The 27,275-nt window shown below is 37.0% G+C and overlaps 1 protein-coding gene across 1 annotated transcript in view; it reads right to left on the bottom strand.

Annotated features, from left to right (window-relative positions):
* LOC149806285 (uncharacterized) overlaps positions 1–27,275 on the bottom strand; it is a 478,750-nt gene that overhangs the window by 144,118 nt on the left and 307,357 nt on the right. Inside the window, exons 40-42 of the mRNA XM_089935589.1 lie at positions 22,202–22,369; positions 11,715–11,870; positions 2,888–3,037 (exon numbers count right to left, since the gene is read on the bottom strand). Coding sequence (XP_089791715.1) covers positions 2,888–3,037; positions 11,715–11,870; positions 22,202–22,369 — 474 coding nt within the window. The remainder of the gene's footprint in view (positions 1–2,887; positions 3,038–11,714; positions 11,871–22,201; positions 22,370–27,275) is intronic.

The raw sequence follows: 27,275 nt of genomic DNA, 5'->3' as shown, positions 1-27,275 counted from the left end.
ATAAGATTATGCAGAAACAGACAACAACTGTCTGCTGAATAAATAAATGACATAAATATATGACACATACATACAGACATCACAAACTGGCCTATTTGTGTTAGCCTGAGCAGTTATACTTACCAATTTCACAAAACTGTCCTATTTGTGTTAGCCTTAGCAGTTATACTTACAGACATCACAAACTGTCCTATCTGTGTGCTAAGCCTTAGCATTTATACTTACAGACATCACACACTGTCTTTGTCATGTACGCCTTAGCAGTTATACTAACAGTCATCACAAACTGTCATATTTGTGTTAGCCTTAGCAATTACACTTACAGATATCACAAACTGTCCTATTTGTGTTAGCCTTAGCAATTATACTTACAGACATCACAAACTGTCCTTTTTAGTCTTAGCAGTGATACTTACAGACATCACAAACTGTCCTATTTGTGTTATCCTTAGCAATTACTGTATTTACCACATGTTAGGACACGATAAAATAATTATTTTTTTTCCTGTCCCATAACTTATGGTGAAACATTTTTTCACTTTGGTCATATGTCCCAAGACTTAAGAAATGAAAAAAAATTTGTATTGCTTTTGTGCTTGCCCCCACCACTGCACGTTGCAATAAAATAGATAAATAGAACGCTTAATAAAAAGAAACTAACCTTGTGCTGTTATCATTTATTCCTTTTTTCAACATGAGCATTAAAGAATAAAATATATCCATGGAATCCCTATAAGTAGCGTAGGCTTCCATACTGTAGCGTGTATCAATTATGTCCGTTACCACACACCATGTTGTTCATTGACATGAACATTGAGAAACAAATGTTTGTGGTTGTGCTAAAAGATTTGAACATGTTATCCGACTGAAAACTGGAGCCAACAAAATCGCAAACAAGAGGGAAATAGTCAACCAATATCTTGAAGACAACATTCACGCATGACACGGTGTTGGGTTCAAAATAATCAAGATTGAATTATATCCAGATCTACTGTATGACAGTATCTCGCAAATAAAAATCATCATTTGAAAACACATTCACTTGAGTGCAAGTGACAATCTTTTCCCCAGCTCAGGTTACAAAAGTGTCTTTACTGTTTACCTGCAGACATCAATGCTCCTTTGTATTAACTGTAGCCACAGATGCCAAGCACATAGAAGCCTTGGTGGTAAATAAACACAAATGGCAGCGAGCAGTTAACTCCTTTGAACCTACCAACAGGACATCAAAGACAAAAGGTTATTTTTATTACAAAGCAAGCCGATCTCAGAAGCCGACTATGGTTATTTTTCTTTGTAAAGGATATCAATACAAAGGTTATTTTATTGCAAAGCAAGCCGACATCGAAAGCTGACTATGGATTCTGTGAAGTGAGCTGATTTTTTTTTTTTGAACATACAAAGACGGCCAAGATATGGAAGCAAACTTGGATTCCTTTTCACCTGTATTCACAGGAATTTTGAAAATAAATTGAAACAATGGAACAAATTTTAAAGTGACACAATATAGTGCTTTGTGCACAGATGTTGATGACCCAGCGTCACCCAGAATATTTGGATCACCCAGAACATTTGGAGAAAATAAAATCATGTGATGAATTATTGAAGGCCAAAGAGAAGAAAACGATTTTGCAAACGAGAGGGAAATAATCAACTGATATATTGAAGACAACTGCCATTCACACATGACATGGAGTTAGGTGCAAAATAGCCAAATCTGAATTATATCCAGGTCTACTGTATGACAGTATCTCGCTAATAAAAATCATCATTTGAAAACACATTCACTTGAGTGCAAGTGACAATCTTTTCACCAGCGTGGGTTACAAAAGTATCATTACTATTTACCCGCAGACATTGTACACCTTTGTATTAATTATTACAACAGATGCCAAGCACACAGAAGCCCTGGTGGATGGACTGACGATAAAAATGGGGGTCAAAAGTGTGAGAATTAGCAAGACTAGTGCAGATTTGGAGAAAAAAAACTGACTTTTGTCCTTGCAGTTTCTGCTTCAGGTGATGTGTTGCCTCTAACAATTTTTCACGGTATGAGATAGCTAAAAAAGCATTTATGTACCGAAAGAATGGATCGTATGTGTGCAGGAGAAGGGTTGTGTTGATGAAATGCTGCTGCAGTGGATTAAAGAGTTTTATATCAAGTACACAGTTTTATATTTCTTAAAATAAAATTTCAGTTGGAGTGCATTTTCCAACATGTAATTTTCGAATGATTTAAAAGGTGTCCCACAACTTATGACTCAAAAAAAAAAGTCCCAAACAAAAAGGTGTCCCAGAACATACAGTGCACAAAAAAATTACGTTTAAAATTAATTTATGGTGTCCCAACAAATACAGTGTCCCAACATATACGGTAAATACGGTATACTTACAGACATCACAAACTGTCTTTATCATGTAAGCCTTAGCAGTTATTCTTGGTCATCACAAACTGTCCTATTTGTGTTAGCCTTAGCAATTATACTTACAGACATCACAAACTGTCCTACATGTGTTAGCCTTAGCAATTATACTTACAGACATCTCAAACTGTCCTATTTGCGTAAGCCTTAGCAGTGATACTTACAGACATCACAAACTGTCCTATTTGTGTTAGCCTTAGCCATTATACTTACAGACATCACAAATTGTCTTTGTCCTATTTGTGTTAGCCTTAGCAATTATACTTACAGACATCACAAACTGTTCTATTTGTGTTAGCCTTAGCAATTATACTTACAGACATCACAAACTGTACTATCTGTGTTAGCCTTAGCAGTTATACTTACAGACATCACAAACTGTCTTTTTCATGTAAGCCTTTGCAGTGATACTTACAGACATCACAAACTGTCCTATTTGTGTTATCCTTAGCAGTTATACTTACAGACATCACAAACTGTTCTGTTCATGTTAGCTGTGTTGTCTTTATTAGGATCACAGGATACACACTGTCCATAACCAGCAGCAGGCTTGATTTTGTCTTCTGGACACAATGTACAAGTATTACTCCCTTCTTGCCCAGGGCCACACCAAACTGGAATTAGTGAGCACACATTTCTATTAACTACAACACAAGCCACTCACTAAAAGATCAGTAATTGTATCCTGATATGTAACTCCATTTTTGTGCAGAATTTACAAGAAGTGACATGAAAACATGATTTATCAGAATTGTCAGGCAGGATTATAACTTCTGTCTTATGGACAGAAACATGTAGCAAACCGCAAAAGCTTTTTGCTGTATTACAGAGGGTTGCGAGGCTGATGGATGAAAACATGAGAAATATTAATTGATAAAAGACAGAGACTTTCCCCCTCACCCATATCTAATTAAAAGGAACCCCAAATTATGAAAATTGTAGCTGGATTACATATTATCCTTCAATTTATAAAACCGAGATACCCCATCCTCTCTTTCAATCATTCAGTGCTTCTTGTGAAAATTGGAATAATTCTCTGATTTCTCTTTAATAAGATGAATTTCCAGTGCTGTTAGGCAACCATTGTAAGCCAGTGTTTGTAATATCTGGAGTACTTATTATCCATGCTTGCAAATATTTTTTCAAGATTTCAAGTTAACATGGAAATAAGATCTGCATCCATATTTCTTAAGTCAAAATGTCTAACAAATGTCACAGGATGATGGAAGTCATAATTAAGAAAAATACCACAATTGGTACATACATATATTCTCTAAGGATTGTCCACTGAGGAAAAAAAGCAGTGCTGCTTTTACATGCTAAAGGAAATCTTTATGAAAAGGCACACATGTTAAATTTATATAAAGCACATAACCAGTATTATTTCACATGATCATGAAAGAATTGTCAAATTAAAGGCTAAAATTCTGAATATATATTGACTAAGATCATCATCGATCTATTTTAGTTTTGTGTTTTGGCTTAACAAAATAATTTCCCATATGTTGGCAAGCTGTTAATTTGGTGTCTTCTTCATTTATAATTGTGGATTTTTCTTTTGTTTTCTGAAAGCAATCCAAGACAGTTACCATGAGCATTTAAACCCTGAACTAACTTGATAAGAGGGAATTCATGGGTTTGAACCCCAGCCGAGTCATACCAAAGACTTATAAAAATGGTACTAACAGCTGTCTCACTATGTGCTCAACATTAAGAGGTTAGTGTTGGGACTGGTCAGCCTGGTGTCAGGATAATGTGACTGAGTGGAACATCATGCTACATGTCTGATATCACTATAAACTACCATACTGCAGACAACACAGTGATATGACTGAATTTTTTTTAAAGCTACATAAAAAATGCAAATCACACACACAACCACAAACATGTGTACACCATTATATTTGCACAATTACTACTGTGTAAATGGTTATGGTTGCTAACATCAAAGCAAACTCAAACTAAGTTTTGACAGAATTACAATTATTTTTAAAGCTTTGTTTCTGAAACATCTTTATTGTATTTTTATTGCATCAGTTGATTAGTAGAAAAAATGTTGAAGGTGTCCCAAGACTTACAATATAAGAAACAATTGCTTAGTGTCCCAACATTTATAGGTCGTAAAAAATTACTTTTGAAAATAAATATGGCTGTCCCAAGACTTAGAGTATTCCAAGATATAGAGCCATTATGGTAAGGTCATATTTTGAATTTTTTTGTTATATCATGGTTATAAGATGTCCCCTACTCTACATTAATAGTTTTAAGTAAATAGGTCAACTTATAAGCATGTATAAACGGTATGTGTTATTCATGACCATCCATTCTGAAAAGGCTCCAGCATCATATAAAATGTTTGGTACTTTATATCTTTTAACAAGAAAAAATAAACAATGAAATTTCTGTGTACTGTAAGACCTTTGAAACTGAATCAATGCCATTTTCTTCGAAAATGAAACTTAGAAGCATACGTATATGTAAATGACTTCTGAACTTGATTAGTTCACGTCAACTGCACGAGGATATTTGTAGAATTTAAAATATGAGAAGAAACAAAGACTTGAAGAAAAACAGAAATGAGATTAAGAAGCTTGCATGTATTTTGCTAATCTCATCATCCTATCATCAAGAACTGCAGTTTGGTGGGCATTAAAATTAAAAGTAAATAACAATGGTCTGCCAAATTATAGTCTCAATGATTATGTGGAGCAAGATTACACCGTCATTTCATTTAACATATTAAATTGGGGGACAAAACTGTGCATCAACAATATAGTATAAATCAGTTGCCAAACTGCAGTCCTGTAAACCTGCAAAATCCAATACAATCTTAATTATATTCATCAACATGATAAATCCATTACTTGAAATTATATCCAGGGATCTATTATCAGTTGCTGCACATATACTGATATCGCTTGCAATGAAATTTCCCAAATTCATGAACTAAATTGTGATGATTCAAATTTAAAAATGGAGCCTGTTCAAAGATGAGGTTGTCATGGTAATTCCATGTTTGTATTACCTGAAATAAGTTATGTGCATATTTTTGTGGTCAGTAAATTGACTGTAAACAATGGAAATAACCACTGTTATTGTCTCTATATTGAATTAAGCATCTGCTTCAGAAAACCACATTTCATCTTGTTTTTTTTCAAAGCCAACTTCATGAAGCAGAATTCTCTACAGAATGCTGGCAGAATGGAATGGGTCTCTCACTCTCTCAAAGAAAAGAATGCAAGATTGTATTCCATAATAATAATGATAATTACCAGTAATAAAAACAGGGATAGTGTGATATGCCTGATGATAAGAAGCAAAAGATTCAAAAGAATGGAATTTTATAAATAATGATTCATTTTTTCCCCCTTTTAGGGGTTAAAAAAAGTATTATTTAAACACTGATATTGTATAGAAATGTATAATACAGGAAATAAAAATCAAATTAATTTAATTTTCTTAAATCTAAGAATAATGCAATTGTTATTATTATTTTGATAATAAAAAATTTACTACAAATCTGATGATAATATTAAGTATAACAAAATGGAATTACTTGAAATTAAAAGATAATCGTTCATAATGTTTCATTTAAATGAAGGCATTTTTAGCATAAAATTATTTCTTGTGCCTTGTAAAAAAAATTGTACCGTTGTTTAAAATACATGAATACACTGAGCTGATGGGACTCTTAAACATTAGAATATTGTCTTTGAGAAATATTGCATTAAAAGTAAATGGTTTTTTTACAATAATCTGGAAGCCCTTTACGACATCATATGTCTGCATGGAATATATAAACTGCTCATGTGAAAATCCAACTTAGAACAAACTTAAAATAAGTGTTTGATCAGAATCAAAGTCCAAATTTCTCACATGATAACTCATCTGAGAAATCATACCCTGTCTTTTCAAACCCAGTTGGGTGTAATGGAAAAGAATGTTTTATAAGTTATAATTTCATGTGAACATTCAAATTCTCATGTGAGCAAAATCTGCATGTGCAAAAAATCAGTTTAGGTTTTCCTTGGCTCACAAGATCTAACAAACTGCATACATGAGCTGCAAAATCTATCCAATCTGCATACATTTTTAACAAGGGTCTCATATGCACAAGCAGTTCATATGAATTGGTAATTTTTTTCAGTACAAGTGATAAGTCAATTTGTAAATGTATAGCTGCATACTTTCAAAAATGAGAAATCAGATCTCCTACTTACAAACCTAAAAAAAATTCAGACTTTTTTTCTCATGACCTTAGACTTTAATGTATCTTTATAATAAAAGCTGCAGTTTTTCTTCTAGCATAGCCATATTTTTTTCCTATTTCACTATCAGGAAACATTATTTGAAATAATGTACCAGCATGATTGGCACGGCTTAAGAGTAAATTGTGTTTAATAAGGAATGACGTGAACAAGCATTCTGCATTAACAACGTCACTGTGTGCTCTAAAACAGAAATCAAGTTTTTTTTATTGCTTTCTACCCAATCTACATTATCCTTATGTTTCTTTGTATCCATGTATTTCAATATATCATTCTTCCCACCATGAGAGACTAAGCAATCACACTGGCATGTTCTCCAAATTGCATCAGAAATACCTTTCCTTGATTCCATAAACATGGGAACTCTTGTGCATACCCCTGTTTGAAAACTGTTTCAAATCTTTTCGCAATTTTGCTGGATGTTAATTTTATCAAATTTAACAAGACGATCAATGTTGAACAGACAGCACTGTACTAGTATGTTGAACAAAGAGCACTGTACTAGTATAGTGAACAAAGAGCACTGTACTAGTATGTTAAACAAATAGCACTGTACTAGTATGTTGAACAAAGAGCACTGTACTAGTATGTTAAACAAAGAGCACTGTACTAGTATGTTGAACAAAGAGAACTGTACTAGCATAGTGAACAAAGAGCACTGTACTAGTATGTTGAACAAAGAGCACTGTACTAGCATGTTAAACAATGAGCAATGTACTAGTATGTTGAACAAACAGCAATGTACTAGTATGTTGAACAAAGAGCACTGTAATAGTATGTTGAACAAAGAGCACTGTAATAGTACATTTAATGCAACCAAGTATCTCCTTCCATTGCACAGTTTATAAATGGATGCTGAGACAGGGAAGTGGAATGCAAATTTTGTATAGCTGGTTTTTTTTTTCTTCTTTTCTTTCTGCAATATCTGAGAAGTTATACTCTAAGTGAGAGAGCAGGCGTGTACATTAAAATTCATGAGTTTCATGCCTAAATCATGATGGCTGGCAGCACAGTAAATCCCACCCACGTTTAAACATTTACGGCACTAATCTTCTTTTGGATGGATGAAATTATTGTGATAATGCAGAAGAGTTAACTCTGATACAATATCAGTATCATCGTAACAATAACAATTGGTCTAACATTTGATCTTCTAATCTGCTGCCCCCATCCTATTCCATACTCAGCAATGTTTGCATGAATTGGCTCTTAACATATCGAAAATGTTTGTTTTGTTAAGACCATTTCATTTGATATTCTAAATATACATCCCATTTATTAAAAATGTCAACAAATCATCACATCTTATGATAGTCTCACTCATAGTTATACAGGCAATTAAATTTAGTGCAATAAAGCATTCTCAAGTGCTTAAGTGATGTAGATGAAAAGCCTAATATATGAACAAAACTCTGGAATGCTGAATATTTAAAGAAAAAGACTTTTGCCCTAAAATGTGAGACATTGAATGATATCCTGCATTTTTGTACAATTTTCTGTTGAAACTATGGTATACAGCTCTGCATATTTAATGCAAAACTATATGGCAATTTTGTAAAGCTAGCCTGTTTCTCTGATAATGTTATGTGTATCTATATTTTTTGTGACTTCTGGTACATGATTTTTCTAAGTTTTTAATTAGTTAGGTCACATGAATAGGTATTTTGAAATGTTAAAACTGAGTAGTAGTATCGGTCATGTGGGGTATATTGAGACATATAGTCGTAATAGATTCTTGAAGGTGTATATAAGGTGATATCTGAGAAACATGATTCAGTCCTAATTTGAATTCATTCCTTTTTCAGATTCTTATTTCATATCTTGAACTCAGTTTGCAAGTGTCCTTGATCATGTGTTTAGATAATCTGAGAGAAAAAACATTTGTTTGGATAATTCAGTGGAAACAGAAAGTGCTCACTGGACTATAATATTATTCTGGAACTATTGTGATTTATTCAGAAGAATTCTCAACAATGCTATTGTCATTTTTCTTGGTAGACCAGTACATTTCCAGCTCTTAAATTTATACAGAACTTTTCATTTTCTTGGACTAAAAAGACTTTTTCAGGATTATTTTGGGTTCACTTCAAAATACTGTAAGTTCCTCTCACATTTTCATTTATATCACTGATAATTAAATTGTTTCTTAAGTTTTACAAAACTTGTTGGTTTCGCTTCTTTCTGTTACTTAGTTTATGATCATAGTCATAACATTAGTCATTACTTAGTAATAATATTCAACACATTACATGCATGCATATCATCATCTTTTTAGAACCTATAACCACCTGATGTCTTGCTAGAACTTTACTTTGTGGAATAAGTTAGTTTCAACAAGAAAACAGCAGCATTAAAAGATAGCACATGTTCGTAAGCATAATAACAAATCTTAATCCTAGATTTGTAAAGGTAGTTTGCAGTTAGTATGATTCTGATGGCAGGCATAGGCCAGACTCAGATTTAATAGATGAAAAACCAAATCATGAAGCTAAAATCTTTAGCAAAATAAGCAGTGAAAATTTGATACTATTGCAAAATTAAACAATATACAATATTTAGGTAATAGTCATTAATTTGGGTAATGGTCATTAATATTGTAATTAATATGGGTAATGGTCATTAATATTGTAATTAATATGGGTAATGGTCATTAATATTGTAATTAATATGGGTTATGGTCAGTAATATTGTAATTAATATGGGTAATGGTCATTAATATTGTAATTAATATGGGTAATGGTCATTAATATTGTAATTAATATGGGTAATGGTCAGTAATATTGTAATTAATATGGGTAATGGTCATTAATCTCCAATATATTTTGAATGAAAATGAAAATAAGACCTCCTTTTATGTCATTATTTTATTCAGGATAATTTTTTCAATTAATTTTTATATTCCAATTATTTTCTAACATGGTAGCTTACACTATTATAGTGTAATCATGTATAGCATGCAGTACAATTTCATTTATACTATTCCAAGACAAATGTAATGAAATAGTTCAAGTAAACATCACATGATCCAACAAGGACACTGGTATTCATAAAAAGGTCAGATTGATTTAGTTCCTGATTGGCTAGAACTGGAACAGCTGATTTTGTTTACACAATCAATATTTCGAAATACCATACGATTCATTCAAAAGCTTTTGTACTCCATTCTAGCTATTGTGTGTTTTAGTTTAACATATAATAATAATAATAATAATGAGGACTTTGTATAGCGCCTAATCTTTAGAAGCTCTAAGCACTTTACAACATTAGACGACACCTATAAGATAAAAAACATATAATGATATGATTACAAAAACAAACACCATGAAATTAGAAAACATTAAAAAAAACATGCTGAGAATATTTAAGGTAGGAAACATTATTTGGTCTTTAAGTTTGTTCTTGCAGTCAAAATAAGTGAGTTTTGAGAGCACTCTTGAATGGGATCACTGTGTCTTTGTGTCTAAGTTCAGTGGGCAATTCATTCCATGTTACTGGGCCCTGGTATGCAAAAGAATGCTGTCCATATGACTTTGTTTTCATAGTGGGAATAATGAGTATACGATTGTCAGAAGAGGAGCATAAGTAATTTGCTGGTGTGTACACATGGGTGAGGTCGGATAGGTATGTTGGACTAGAGTCCGACAGTGAAACGTAGCACAGAGAACAAATTTTGTGTTTGATTCTGGATCGAATGGATAGCCAGTATAGGGTACAGAGCAGCGGGGAGGTGTGCTCTGATCGTGGTACTCTAAATATGATCTGAGCAGCTGTGTTTTGAACTTTTTGAAGTTTCTGGAGCAGATATTTAGATGAACCAGACAGAACTGAGTTACAATAGTCCAGTCTTGAAAGTACTAATGAACACACAAGTGTTTTAGTGGCATCAACTGAAAGATATTTGCGAATTGAGCTGATGCGTCTCAGCTCAAGATATGCAGCCTTGCATATGTTCATGACATGTTGGTGCAATGTGAGAGTACTGTCCAGAGTAACACCTAGGTTTTGTACTGATTGTGTGAATTTAATGTTGATGTTGCTAACACTTATTGTTTGAGGTAAAGGATGTGAATGAGAAAGTCTTTGTGTTGTGATCAGAATGGCCTCAGTTTTATCATCATTCATCTGCAGCTTGTTACATGTCATCCATAATTTCACATCAGAAATGCACCTCTCTACACCTTGGATGGCAGCATCAACTTCAGTTGGGTGGCTAGATTTGTATATTTGGGTGTCATCAACGTACAATTGGTGAGACACTGGATGATGATCTATGACACGTGAGAGTGGCTGAGTGTATAGAATGAAGAGAACAGGCCCAAGAACAGACCCCTGTGGAACACCACAACATAGATCAACTGGGCTGGAGTGTAATATATCATAAAATATGAGTGATAACAGGGAAGTAAAATAATGAGGGTTGACGATATTTTCAGACTAAAGCTGTTACAATTTTCTTGGGAAGGACAAGAAATAGACGTGTTAAACCTTTGTTATGTGAAGACAAGCATTCAGGGGTCGTTTTTCTCCTCAATTAAAAAAAATTATCATGCGTAACACAAGAAGTCAAACTCATTCAAGTTATAATCAGAAGAAAGCTGCATGTCAGAAGTAGATGAAATCCAACAATCCTTGGCAAAATAAACCCAGAGAAACCAAATGGATGGAAAATCTGGAGCCACAACTCCTGAAAGTTGTGGAAATGAAACTAATTAAAGTTTTTATTCCAATTTATTTATCAATACAGAACAAAACTGACAAAAATCATATCTTGGTCTATGAAACAATGTACACATCACACTACATCATGATATACTGATTCGAAAGCTATGCTGGATACACAGATCAGCTTTAGCATAAATTTATAACTTACATACAAAAGGGCAATAACTCTATCAAAACTGAAAATCACAAATACAAAAATCTGAAACAGGTTTTGACTGGATAGATCTTTAAAGGTTAGAGGTTGTTAGTTAGAGGATAATCATTTTAGGGGTTGACTGATTCCACTAAGATTATCACTTACTTGTACAGTCATTCCTGCTGACAGCTCCTATGGCAGAAGTGTTCAAGTTTGGCCCACATTCTATGCAAGAGTTCTGGCGAGGAAGGTCTTGATACATTGCATATGGACAATGGATGCAATCTCCTCCACTGATAAAGGTTCCTTTCGGACAATCTCCTGATAAAAAGGAAATATGTGAAACTTTCAAATGCATTTCAAAAAATTCATACAACACTATGATTCTGTACATCAATTTTGGCCACATGAACTGTACATAATTTATGCAGAGCAAGATGCAAATGCCGACAGATGAATGCATCAGAGCATTGAACAAGAAGAAATACCTTAAACATGGCAATCAAGGATGCAAACCCACACATTACTGATGTGTTAAATCTTTGCCAAAGCAAAGAAATGAGTTCCAAGATCTTTAAGAAGACATATGTGAAATCTCCCCGATTTGTGGGGAGAGCTATGGTAATATTAGCAAAACTCTCAGCCTTCTGCATCAATAATGTGTGGGCTGAATAATCAGGCACTGTATTTTACATATAACACAGAAATATTCCAACCATAACATTGTATTTGACATGTAAAACAGTATTTTTGCTTCAAAACATAGCATTGTATTTGATATGTAAAACAGTATTCTTGCTTCCAACCATAGCATTGTATTTGATATGTAAAACAGCATTCGTGATTCCAAACATAGCATTGTATCTGATATGTAAAACAGTATTCTTGCTTCCAACCATAGCATTGTATTTGATATGTAAAACAGTATTCTTGCTTCCAAACATAGCATTGTATTTGATATGTAACACAGTGTTCTTGCTTCCAACCATAGCATTGTATTTGATATGTAACACAGTATTCTTGCTTCCAACCATAGTATTGTATTTGATATGTAAAACAGTATTCGTGCTTCAAAACATAGCATTGTATCTGATATGTAAAACAGTATTCTTGCTTCCAACCATAGCATTGTATTTGATATGTAACACAAGTATTCTTGCTTCCAACCATAGCACTGTATTTGATATATAAAACAGTATTCTTGCTTCCAACCATAGCATTGTATTTGATATATAACAGAGTATTTTTTGCATCAAACTATAGCATTATATTTGATATATGACACAGTAATATTGTTTCCAACCATAGCATTGCATTTTGTATATAACATGGTATTCTTGCTTCCACCCATTGCTTTGTATTTGATATATAACACAGTAATAGGGGATTTTCCCCCAAAGGTGGCACTACAAAAACCAGCTCAAAATGGATTATGTTTACAGCAGGTGTCAAAAGGGGCTTGTATGTGAATCGGGTAGAGGTGTCCAAAGGTGCTTGTAAGCAAATTGGGTAAAGGCATCCAAAGGCGCTTTTATGTGAATGGAGTAGAGGTGTCCAAAAGGTGCCTGAATGAGGAAAAAGGGATAATGTGCACTGTTATACTCTCCTTAAGAGGGCCTCAATGGAGAATAGTCCCTGACTAAACAGTTGCCCTCTGTAAATAAAGCATTATTATTATTATTATTCTTGCTTCCCAAAAATAGCATTATATTTTATACATAATATGGTATTCTTGCTTCGAATCAAGGCACTGTATTTTATATATAGCATAGTATTTTTTCTTTCAATCACAGCATTTTATTTGATATTTAACACAGTGGGGTGTGTGCAAGGCCTGGGACTGACATCCCTCTTGCCAAAGAAAAGTGAAGCGTCTCTCATAGCCTCTCCTTCCCAGGTTTAGTGATCGCCGCAGGACCACTGTCTCGCTCTGCAGGGCAGGAGGTTACTTGCATATGGCCTCTCCTACACTATTGTGTCCACAGCAGCACCTTCACGCAAGGCCCCCTGTATTAACAGAGCCTGCTGTGTGGCTCAACCGAATGGTGGCAGTATAACTGGGTGGGCAGACTGGGCTCGTTAGCCTTGGCAGGCAACCAGTCTAAAAGAAGGGAAACTCTGACTCCAAACCCGGGCAGATGAAGCTCGTTAGCCTTGTCAGGCAGTTCATCTAGGAGAAAGAAACTCTGATTCAAAACCCACCAAACCAAGTCCCATCCATTGGATTATGGCTCCACTGCCTTGTGGATATCTTCGGGAGAAGGAAAGGCTACGGGAGTAAACCCAGACAGAAAATCCAGAGTGAAGCCCCTAAGGCGGCTGGGGGTCAACTACGACTTCCTTCCGGCAGCTCCTGCATCCGAACTGGTGCCAAATGTCATGCTCAGCATTCCTTTGGATCCCACCAACAAGGACGAGAAGGGGATCCTGATGTCTGGGCAGCCCAGGATCTCCATACTCCACGCCCAGGCCTGCGCCCTGGAGAGGACACTCCAGTCTTGCTACTGAGTGAGGAAACAACATGGAAGCTGACAGTTTACGGGTTATAAGTCCCACCCGATTGGCATAGGGAAGGGGCGCCACGGGTCAGCTTTGATGGTGGGAGGGATCATCGTGTCCCACTGGCCAACTATCGCCCGCCTCAAGCCGGGCAGCCCCCAGTCAATAAGGTGTTGACCCATCATCGTCTGCCTGCTCCAGTGGGTGTCTGGAGCTCTGTGTGTTGTTCAGCATGACAAGCAGATGGTAATTCCACACCAGACAAAAAAAAAAACAAGAAACCAATAAAGGAGACTCGAGCTCTTCGATTTGCAAGCTGGAATGTGCGCACCATGTGTACAGGCATCTCTGACGACCTCAGAGAAGTGGACAACACCAGAAAGACGGCCATTATCGATAGAGAATTCACCAGACTAAATATCAGCATAGCTGCCCTCCAGGAAACCAGGCTCGCTTCTAGTGGTTCCATCAGAGAGGAAAACTACACCTTCTTCTGGAAGGGTCGAGAACCTGAGGAGCCCCGCCAGCACTGAGTGGGTTTTGCCATCAAAAACAATCTCCTGGCCTCGGTTGAACCTCCCACAGGGGGCACTGAGCGTCTCTTGTCCATCCACCTCACCACTGCTTCAGGTCCTGTCAACATCATCAGTGTCTACGCCCCAACCCTCATGTCGTCAGAAGACGCAAAGGATCAGTTCTATGGGCAGCTGGACAAACAGATCAAAGGATGCCCCAAAAACGAACCACTATTCCTCCTCGGCGACTTTAATGCCAGAGTAGGTGCAGACCATGAGTCATGGCCTACCTGCCTCGGATATGATGGCACTGGAAAGACCAACGAAAACGGTCAGAGACTGCTGGAGCTATGCACCTACCATGGCCTGTGCATCACAAACACCTTCTTCAAGTGTAAGTCACAACACAAAGTGTCATGGAAACACCCCAGATCTCATCACTGGCACCAACTCGACTTGGTCATCACCAGGCGCTCTGCCCTTAACAGCGTCCTCTCCACCAGAATCTACCACAGTGCAGACTGCGACTCCGACCATGCCCTTGTGAGCAGCAGAGTACGATTACAACCACATACACTACAACACTCAAAACCAAAAGGACGTCCTTGCATAAACACCGCACAGATGTCAGTCCCCGCCAAGGTGGAGGAGTATGTGTCCACCCTGGACAAGGCTCTCCAGGACCTGCCTGAGCACGACGCTACAGCCAAGTGGAACGCCATGAATGGTGCCATCTACAGTACAGCTATGTCAACGTTTGGCAAGAAGGAACGACCCAGCCAGGACTGGTTCAACGCACACCTATCAAGGATGGAACCACAAATCGAGAAGAAATGAAAAGCCTTCATAGCTTACAAAAAATGCCCTAATGAACGGACGCTTGCTGCTCTCAGAAGTGCCAGAAGTAACACCCAACGCATCTCTAGACAGTGTGCGAACAAGTACTGGCAATAACTGTGTGAAGGGATCCAGCGCAGTGCCGAGTCCGGACACATCCAAGCTATGTACAGTGGCATCAAGAAGGCTCTAGGCCCAACAGCGAAAGGGGTCACTCCCCTGAAATCTCTGATGGGAGAGAAGTTCACAGACCGTGGGCAACAGATGGCCAGATGGGTGGAGCACTACTCAGAGCTATACTCCCAAGAAACGTCAGTCACAGATGCAGCCCTCAGCAGCATAAAGAATCTGCCCACCATGGAAGAGCTCGACAAAGTGCCAACCTTAGAGGAGCTCAGCAAAGCAATCGACTCCCTTCCAAACGACAAAGCACCAGGTAGTGACAGCATCCTGCCCGAAGCTATCAAACGTGGAAAACCGACATTGATTAAACCACTGCATGAGCTACTTTGCCTCTGCTGGGAGGAAGGAGTAGTCCCCCAAGACATGTGCGATGCCACAATTGTGACCCTTTACAAAAACAAGGCCGACCGCAGTGACTGTAATTACAGAGGGATCTCGCTCTTGAGTATCGTTGGTAAAGTGTACGCCCGCATCATACTCAACAGGCTGCAGTTGCTGGTGGACCATGTGTACCCGGAATCCCAGTGCGGCTTCAGAGCAGGCAGGTCGACAACAGACATGATCTTCTCCCTACGACAACTCCAAGAGAAGAGCAGACAGCAAGGTCAACCATTCTACATGATGTTCATCGACCTCACCAAGGCCTTTGACATGGTCAGCAGGAAGGGCCTTTTTGAACTTCTGAGTAAGATCAGTTGCCCCCCAAAACTCCTCAGCATGATAATCTCTTTCCATGCAGATATGAAGGGAACAGTCCTGTATGATGGATCCTCCTCAACCTCCTTCCCAATTAACAGCAGCGTGAAGCAGGGCTGCGTGCTGGCACCAACACTTTTTGGGATGTTCTTCTCCCTGCTCCTGTCCTAGGTCTTCGACACGTCCATGGATGGCATATATCTACACACCAGGTCCGACAGGAGGCTGTTCAACCTGGCATGACTGCGCTCAAAGACCAAAGTGAGAGCTGTGCTCATCAGGAAGATGCTTTTTGCAGATGACGCAGCTTTTGTGACCCACACCGAGGAAGCCCTCCAGAGACTGGGAGACCATTTTCATGATGCCTGCATGCAGTTTGGTCTCACCATCAGCTTGGAAAAAACAAATGTCAGCTTGCAAGATACCACCATTGCCCCTTCCATCAAAATCAATGGTGTCACCCTGGAAGCAGTCAACAACTTTACCTACCTGGGGTCAACCATCAGCAACACTCTCTTGATTGATATGGAGCTGGACAAAAGGCTTGGAAAGGCAAACACCATCATGGCTCGATTAACGAAGAGGGTGTGGGAAAACAACGTTCTGACAGAGCACACCAAGGTCCAAGTCTACCAGGCCTGCGTTCTCAGCACCCTTCTATATGGAAGTGAGACCTGGAGTACCTACATGAGGCAAGAACGCTGGCTCAACTCCTTCCATATACCGTGCCTAAAACGCATCCTGAAAATCAGCTGGCAAGACCGTGTTCCACACAGCGAGATCCTGCAGCGTGCAAGTACCCCCAGCATGTGGTCCCTGCTGAGCAAACGCCACCTTCGATGGCTGGGACATGTCCGATGCATGGAGGATGGAAGGCTGCCAAAGGACATAATATATGGACAAATGGCCACTGGCATGAGAAGAGTTGGCCGCCCCTCACTCCGTTTCAAGGATGTATGCAAGAGGGACATGAAGCCATGCAACAATTCACCTGATGGCTGGGAAGAGCTGGCCGAGGACCGAGGCACCTGGAGACTGATGGTAAACAATGGCATATCAGTCGCTGATGCGAGGAGAGGCCAGTTGGCAGCAGAGAAACATAGGAGAAAGAAAAACATGGCAGCAACCAAAGTAACGCAGACTTCCCAGTACGTCTGCACCAACTGCAATAAAGACTGTCACTCACGTATAGGCCTGCACAGCCACAGCAGATGATGCCAACAGAGACAGACAACACCCAAAGGGCGCTATTCGCATGGTCTTTTGGAGACTGAGTCGCCAATGATGATAACACAGTATTCTTGCTTCCAACTATAGCATTGTATTCCATATATAACACAGTATTCTTGCTTCCAATCATAGCCTTGTATTTTACATATAACGCAGTATTCTTGCTTCCAATCATAGCATTGCCACTTTTTCACTATGGAAAATCCACTAAACTAGCTGCCTTTGATTATATTTTACTTGCGATATCTTTATTGTCTGACCAAGAAACAACATGTAACTAGATATAAACTTTTAATTTTACTATGTTAAGATGTATTTATTTGACCATATGATCAATAAACAAAAGGCACTTTGATATAATGAGATTGGGCCTATCCTATGACTGATGTCTAGTTATTGACAATATGTAATGGTCAAAACCTTTGAACTGGTGCTATTGTCTGGCAAATACTGGGACTTAGGGAAACCCAATACATCTCTGAACAGGTAAAGGAATTAGACAAATGGTGTCATATTCATTTAGTTCACTTAATACTCTTCAATGACACAGCTTCAACTTGGAGATTATGTGCTTTTTCTAAGGTGGATGATTCCAAGGCATAACACGCAGAGACAAGTTGTCTATGGCTGTGCTGGAAATCTACCCCAGGATAGTCACTGCCTATCTATGGGGACATGTGGCAGAGGAAACAGATTTTGTTCCATTGTGACCTCATTGCAGATGTTCTCTCATTTTCAGATAGAACAATTATGGCAGTTGACTCCAACAGTGGAGAGAACTCGTCTTTTCCTAGCCCTAGAGGAGCTAACTTTATTAAACATGGACCAGTTCCTGCAAACTACATAGAGTAAAATATACATTCTATTTGTCAGACTGGAAAGCCTTAACCCTTTAAGCCCCGATCCCGTCTGTAGGCAAGATCTGGTTTCTGCATTCAATGGCCGATCCCGCCTGTAGTCGTGATTTTTTTACTGCATTCAATGGCCGATCCTGTCTCCAAGCGTGATGAATGTGTGTTAGATTCAACGTCTCTGATTGGTTAGAAATGGGTTTATTCCAAGAACTAACAACTATTAAACCAATCAGAAATGATTTTACTTTCATTTGCGGAAATTTGAATTGTTCAGAAGCTAAGGGCTCCTGTTTTGAAAGCGGTTTAACTACACGTGTTCTGGTCATGAAAAATCGTAAATGATGGCGGACGTAAGAGTGATTTTTGATGAGAGCAAAAATGAGGAGTTTCTCGGATTTGATCTTGAAAATACTGAGCAAGCTGAGGAAAGATATGTTCGGCAGTTGGATATTTTGTGAGATTTCAATTCGGACATAGAAGTTTCTGAGATTGAATCGTCCGAAGATGAGGATGCTGACAGCGATGATGATCGAGTTCTTGCGGATAAACGTTGAACATAATTTTGTAAATTCTGTATAAATAAGTCGTGAAAGACTTGGACAAATAGGGAAAAAAAATACATCACTGTGTAGACAAATTCATTTGCAATAAATGGTGAAACTTTCTTGGATTTTAATTGGATATAAGCAGAGAAATTAAGGTAAGAGTGAATGCATGTGCACGATGTTTACAAAATTTTTCAAACAGGTAAAAACTCTGGGGCACACGCAGCTAGACACAGCTTAGTGCTGCTGGGGCATAGCAGCAGTGATACTGATAACGGGTCTGGGGCTGAATGAGTTAAGACATTTCCTGGTCATGTTGGGATGTTGGGATTACAAATGTGATCAATCCTTGGCACCTATCGATGAAGGTGCCCTTTTGGAGTTTGTGGCATAATGCTTCAAGGTTATTCATATTCGATATGCATCAAGTTGTATTTGTAGACGAAGAATCCAAGATGGAAGGCGATGACGTATGATGTAGCCTGTACTGTGTTGACATCTACAGTTCCTTGTAGAAACATAATAATTAATCCTCCGGTCTTGGAAATCCAAACAAAGTTTTCATGAAAACTCCTTGTTCAATAGTTCTGTATGAATACAATAATATTTCCTGAGAAACGAATTAATCTTTTAGAGTCAAGTAATCAGAAGAAGAATTAACATGCAACTCAAAACCTCAAAAATTTTAATACTTCAATACTGGTCACAACAGAAGAAAACAACTTGACGTCAAGTGTATAAAAGTCCGGACTCTGAGATCTCTCTCTCAAAACATCACTATTAATACTAAGTATTTTGCAATTTCGGAAATGGCTAATTGCAAAATAGAGGATGGCATGATCATGTTTACATGTAAAGGTCGCTTAGCTCCTGTATGTCCTTAATAAGAACCAATCATTTTACTCCTAGAAAAAAGTTGTTTACTTGACCCTCAATTGAGGCCAGGAACTAAGTCTAAAATAGAAATAAGTGTTTCTATTATTAGGTATTTATGGAAACATTCAGGTCAAATTGAATTTTCTGGAAAATATCAAATTACCTGTACACAAAATTACATTACATTGACATGTAAAGAAAATAAAAAGACAACAAACCCACAAACAATCACATCAAATCACAACTTAAATCAAATATAAATTAAATCAAATATATGTAACACTTCCCCCCATGAAGAAAAAAAACGATTTCTATGATAAAGCTTTCTTTTTACCATGGATTAAAGAAAAACATAAGAAGAACTCTTATGAATTACACAGTGTACACAAAATAATACATTGTTATACACGGGAAAGTGCGTCTGCTAGTAAATTATCTTTTCCCTCAATGTGCCTGATGTCAAGATCATATTCCTGTAACAACAAACTCTACTTTAGCAGTCTTTGATTTTTTTTTAATCTTGCCGATGAAAGTATGGGGGTTGTGGTCACTAAACAGTAATCGAAGAAGGAGCTGAATTAAGGTAAACTTCAAAATGTTGTAATGCCAATATCAATGCCAAACATTCCTTCTTGATTGTTGAATAATTTCTTTGGTGCTTATTTAATTTTTTAGAAAAAAGCACACTGAATGATCAATACCATTTTCATCTTCTTTGATCAAAACTGCTCCAACCCCAACATCACTTGCATCAACAGACAATTTAAATGATTGGCTGAAATTTGGAGCTGTAAGAACTGGTGTGCTTTTAAGTATGGCTTTCAACTTGTCGAAAGCCTCTTGAAATTTTACATTCCAAAGGAACTTATTTTTCTTAATAAATTTGTCAGGGGTTCAGCAATTATAGAAAAATTGGAACAAAGTTTTCGATAGTATCCATCCATACCCAAAAATCATACCAGTTGCTTTTTATTTACAGGCACAGGGAAAAACAAAAATAGCCTTGACCTTAGCATCCATAGGTTTAACTTGTCCATGTCCCACGATATGTCCTAGAAAAGTTACACTAGCACAGCAGAACTCACTTTTAGATAAATTAATTGTCAAACATGCATCTGTGAGTCTGTCAAAGAATTTCCGAAATGTTGCTAAATGTTCTTTCCAGGAGACATTGTAGATGATGACATCATCGATGTAAGCATCACAATTGTCTAGATCAGAGGTAATCATATTCATTAGACGCTGAAATGTACTTGGTGACCCTTTCATCCCAAACGGCATTACTTTATATTGGTAAAATTCATCTGGAGTCACGAATGCCGAAATTTCATTTGCTCTTTCCATTAGTGGAATTTGCCAAAATCCTTTCAGAAGGTCAAATTTGGTGACATACTTGGCATTCCTGATCGTATCAATACAATCATCAATTCTTGGTAATGGGAATGAGTCTGTTTTTGACACACTATTCACCTTCATATAATCAGTACACATACAGAAAGTTTTATTTGGTTTTGGAACAAGTATGCATGGTGAACTCCAGTCACTCACAGCGTTTTCTTTAAAAAAATTTAAGTTTGAGTGCATTTTCCAACATTTTAATTTTCAAATGATTTAAAAGGTGTCCCACAACTTATGACTCGAAAAAAACGATGTGTCTCAGAAAATACAGTGCACAAAAAAATTACCTTTAAAATAAATTTATGGTGTCCCAACAAATACGGTGTCCCAATATATATGGTTAATAAGGTACATTTAAATGACCTATGTTAAAACCTTTTGCATTTAGTTTAATATCAATTATATGTATGTCATCATGCAATGGGGAACTCACTCAGACACTGTCTCCATACTACTAATTTTATCATTTTGCCATCCTGTTTCCACATTTAAATGTTCATATATATTAGCAGCTTCAAAATCACATACAGACCCTGAAGATCCATTAACTTTTGCATCTACCATAGTGTCCATTGAATAGTTAGAGTCAATAGCTTCACAAAGGTACATTTAAATTTGTTATAAATGAACCATTGGCATTCTCCTCTTTGCCAGCTTCCAAGCATTTCTGATACACTGATTCTCAGAGTTTTTGTTTGTGTCCATATTTATGGCATCTGAAGCACTCAATCTGTTTTCCAAGATGGCATACCTGTGTCACATGCACAGTTTCTCCACAGCCTGAAAATGGGGGTATACATGATAATATTTCTGAGTAGTAAAAAAGTTACTTTCCTACTTATGAATTTTGTCTCTGTGGTAGAGGCTTAGGTTGACGTCCTGGTTCAAGGTAGCATGGAAATCTGTTTTCTTTCCACATTTTCTACCATATATCCGTGGGTTTAAATAACATGTATAGTTTAAATATGACACTTAAGTCAGTCGTAAAGTGTAAAATCGATGATGGCAAAAGTACATACTGATATTACAGCTGGTGTTAGAGGTCTGACCATCTCTACTTGTTGTGTAGTTCTCTCTGCACTTCAAGCAGCTGTCAAACCTGAGCTCTGCTGGCTTATAGTATCCCATGGGGCAGGGGGCACATTTCATGGTGGCATTGTCAAACTGCTGACCTCCAGAGCAAAAAGCTGAAATGTATTAACAGTACATTTTAATATGTGAAACTGGTTCAAGCAAAGAAAACTTAATAAGGATGGTATCAAGTAAGGAAAACATAAAAGGAATGCTACTGAGCAAAGAAAACCTAAAATAGATGGTATCAAGTAAGGAAGTCCTAATATGGAGAGTATCAAGCAAGGAAAATATAATATGGATGGCATCAAGCAAGGAATACCCAACAAGGATGGCATCAAACAAGGAATACCTAACATGGATGGTATCAAGCAAGGAAAATATAACATAGATGGTATCAAGCAAGGAAAATATGACATGGATGGTATCAAGCAAGGAATACCCAACATGGATGGCATCAAGCAAGGAATACCTAACATGGATGCATCAAGCAAGGAAAACATAAACATGGATGGCATCAAGCAAGGAATACCTAACATGGATGGTATCAAGCAAGGAAAATATAACATGTACGGTATCAAGCAAGGAATACCAAACATGGATGGCATCAAGCAAGGAAAATATAATATGGATGGTATCAAGCAAGGAATACCTAACATGGATGGTATCAAGCAAGGAATACCTAACATGGAAGGTATCAAGTAAGGAAGTCCTAATATGGAGAGTATCAAGCAAGGAAATATGACATGGATGGTATCAAGCAAGGAATACCCAACAAGGATGGCATCAAGCAAGGAATACCTAACATGGATGGCATCAAGCAAGGAAAACATAAAAATGGATGGTATCAAGCAAGGAATACCTAACATGGATGGTGTCAAGCAAGGAATACCTAACATGGTTGGCATCAAGCAAGGAAAACAAAACATTGGTAGTATCAAGCAAGGAAAACCTAATAGGGATTGTGCAATTTATGTGAATCCATCAGTCTCATTTATATTATGTATCATATTTAAAAAATAACGAAAACAATAAAATATAAAAGGATTTCATTCTAGTAAACTCTGACTTGTTTCATTCTAGTCTATTCATTATGGCTTGTATCATTCTAGTCAGTTCATTCCAACCTGTCTCATTCAAGTCAAATCATCTGACTTATCTCATTCAAGTCATTTCATACTGACTTGTTTCATTCAAGTCATACTGATTTGTTTTGTTCTAGCCAATTCATATATTCATACTGTCTTGTTTTGTTCAATCCATTATGACTTCTTTATATTCACGAAGTACTTTAACTATAGCTCTCTGATAATCTTTTTGCAGGTGTTTTATAAACATGTCTACATTTTTCAAACAGCCAATCTCAGAACACGAGGATCGCAGGTATCTTTTGATCAATTAATAAAGTTTGATAAATTTTCATCAGGCCTCTACACTACTAGTATACGATGCTTAATGGACACTGGCAATTGACACAAAAGACATTTCTAACATGAATTTTAGGTCACAACAGTCTGATCTATTTGCTGGCAAACCTGATCTGTTAAAACTCCGACTTTTTGATGTAACAACAAATTCGTTTGAAACCCCTTTTATCATCAGAATTCAGATCAGTTAGGTGCAGTAACGAACATTTTCAAATACTTCCATTAGACATATAACCATGTAAAACTTTGTGATTAAATTCATACCAATTAGGTGCAATAACGAACATTTTCAAATACTTCCATTAGACATACAACCATGTAAAGCTTTGTAATTAAATTCATACAAATTAGGTGCAACAGTTAACATTTTCAAATACTTCCATTAGATGTACAGTCATGTAAAGCTTTGTAATTAGATTCAATGCTTTCTTCTGTGTTCACTGTTTGTCTTATCTTTCTTTTGTAATTGCATTCAACAAAGAGTCAGTAAGAGTCAAAAGCACTTAGACTAGTTGAATACTAGTATTGCAATACCCATTTTTATTTTATTTTTAACGAATTATCTTAATTCCTGACACATACAATCCCTTGCTAGATCCAATTAAGGCACTTGAAAGGATTAATCCTTATTTGTCAAAAGATCTGTATTCTTTACAGATCTTTACTCAGAACCATCTCAACATAGCCTATCATTTAAAACAATGACATTGCATAATTGACCCAAGACAATATTTATAGTCCACCCATTCGACAAATATCATTTCATTAAATTCTCTATTAAATAAGGCACACCAAGGTGAGTTTCATTGGGATTTTATGAACCTTTAAATGCATAAGAACTACATTCCCACTAATCTGCATAATTAACTGAGCTTTATGCATATCCCTTCCTGCTGTTTTTCTTCCAATCATTCAAGCTGATAATGCTCTCAAGACTGACTCATCACATGGCATGTTCAATCGTGATTCTACTGGCATGTACAAAACCCTGATAAAACTGTCCTTGATTAGTTTTATTTCAATGCAAATATGAAATACATTTTTTAAAACTGATTCCCCCACAGAAAGCTATCAATATCAAAGTATGTAACCAACCTGAGCATAAGTATTTTTCTATTCAGGTTAAAAACATAAAGTCAGTTAATTTATTTTATGTTTTTATCTCACTGTTCCCATCCTAAAAAACATTTATGGTACGTACTGTGTTTATTCATTTCTTTATGGCTTTCATTACACAATACTTACAATCTGCATCTATTTCGATTTTAATAATCCGAAAATATTTAATGCAAAGTGTGGCATCCATCAATGTTGTTTACCGTGTGTGTTTACTAGTATCTATAATGATTCCATATTGTTCTTGAAAGTCCAAACTACCCATCTTTGTGTTTGATGTATAAACAACATTTTTCTTTCGAGCAATAATTTTGATTTGATTTGTAATTGCTTTTTTTATAAGCCAAATCTAATTACCAAGTTACCTGCACTGCATGTGGGACTACAAGCCCTTAGTTTCTAAATAGAGCATGAATGTGTTCAGTGCCTAAGTATAATTCTAGTATAATCAGTTAATTATGGGTGTCTCTTTTCAACAATTTAACAACTTCTTGTGGGCCTCTGACCTTAATCCTACTGTTGTAAATGGAGCACACACTTTGTTTTCTCAGATCACAATCCACTGATACTTGCTTAGTTTCAAGTCAAATTTAACATAACAGCTCACACAATTTTTCAAATCTTCGAAACTCTCATTGGGATACTTAATAATAATAATAATAATAATAATGAGGACTTTGTATAGTGCCCAATCTTTAGAAGCTCTAAGCGCTTTACAACTTTAGACAGCACCTATAAGATAAGAAACATAATAATATTATTATAAAAACAAACAACATGAAATTAGAAAAACATTAAAAAAATAAAAAACATGCTGAGAATATTTCAGGTAGGAAACATTATTAGGTCTTTAAGTTTGCTCTTGCTGTCAAAATAAGTGAGTTCTGAGAGCCCTCTTGAATGTGATCACTGTGTCTTTGTGTCTAAGTTCAGTGGGCAATTCATTCCATGTTGCTGGGCCCTGGTATGCAAAAGAACGCTGTCCATATGACTTTGTTTTCATACTTGGAATAATGAGCATACGATTGTCAGAAGAGGAGCGTAAATATCTTGCTGGTGTGTACACATGAGTGAGGTCAGAGAGGTATGTTGGACTAGAGTCCGACAGTGAAATGTAGCACAGAGAACAAATTTTGTGTTTGATTCTGGATTGAATGGATAGCCAGTGTAGGGTACAGAGCAGCGGGGAGGTGTGCTCTGATCGTGGTAATCTAAGTATGATCCGAGCAGCTGTGTTTTGAACTTTTTGAAGTTTCTGGAGTAGATATTGAGATGAACCAGTCAGAATGGAGTTACAATAGTCCAGTCTTGAAAGTACTAACGAACACACGTGTTTTAGTGGCATCAACTGAAAGATATTTGCGAATTGAGCTGATGCGTCTCAGCTCAAGATATGCAGCCTTGCATATGTTCATGACATGTTGGTGCAATGTGAGAGTACTGTCCAGAGTAACACCTAGATTTCGTACTGATTGTGTGAATTTAATGTTGGTGTTGCTGATATTTATTGTTTTAGGTAAAGGATGTGAATGAGAAAGTCTTTGTGTTGTGATCAGAATGGCCTCAGTTTCATCATCATTCATCTGCAGCTTGTTACAAGTCATCCATGATTTTACATCAGAAATGCACCTCTCTACACCTTGGATGGTATCATCAACTTCAGTTGGGTGGCTAGTTTTGTATATTTGCGTGTCATCAACGTACAATTGATGAGACAATGGATGATGATCTATGACACTTGAGAACGACTGAGTGTACAGAATGAAGAGAACAGGTCCAAGAACAGACCCCTGTGGAACACCACAACATAGATCAACTGGGTTGGAGTGTATTCCATTTGCAGATACAATTTGTGTCCTGTTGACCAAGTAGGACTTGAACCACAGTAAGGCTGTATCATGAATGCCAAATACATGCTGGAGACCGTGAAGTAATATATCATGGTCTATTGTGTCAAATGCTGCAGACAAATCAAGGAGGGTGAGGACTGTAATCTTTCCACTATCCAATGCAGAGAGAATGTCATTAACAACGGTTAAAAGAGTAGTTTCAGTATTGTGGCAAGAGCGATATGCAGATTGTTCATTGCTAAAAAGACTGTTTGAATTTAGATGAGAGACAACCTGGGATAGAACAACCTTTTCTAAGATTTTTGAAATGAATGGGAGATTAGAAACTGGGCGGTAGTTCTTTAAGTCGTTATGGTCTAGTGTTGGTTTCTTCAGCAGAGGCTTTACAAAGCAGTTTTGAAAAATGATGGGAATTCCCCGGATGAGAGAGAGGTATTAATAACATCAGTTAGTGAAGGCAATACTGGATCTAAGCACTCAAGCAGCAGTGATGTTGGAATTGGATCAAGTTCACATGACTTTGGTGCACTCTTCAACACGACTGTATGTACGAAATCCATAGAGACAGGTTCAAATGCTGCTAATGGTTGCTACTCAAATTCTGTATCCCAACTGTATGGTGATGACGA

Source organism: Sinohyriopsis cumingii, chromosome 2, assembly GCF_028554795.1.
Source record: "Sinohyriopsis cumingii isolate HCF-2022 chromosome 2, ASM2855479v2, whole genome shotgun sequence".
In the NCBI taxonomy this organism is placed as follows: Eukaryota; Metazoa; Mollusca; class Bivalvia; order Unionida; family Unionidae; genus Sinohyriopsis; species Sinohyriopsis cumingii.
The sequence above is the reverse complement of the archived record's forward strand: the minus strand, read 5'-3'. Positions and strand labels throughout refer to the sequence as shown.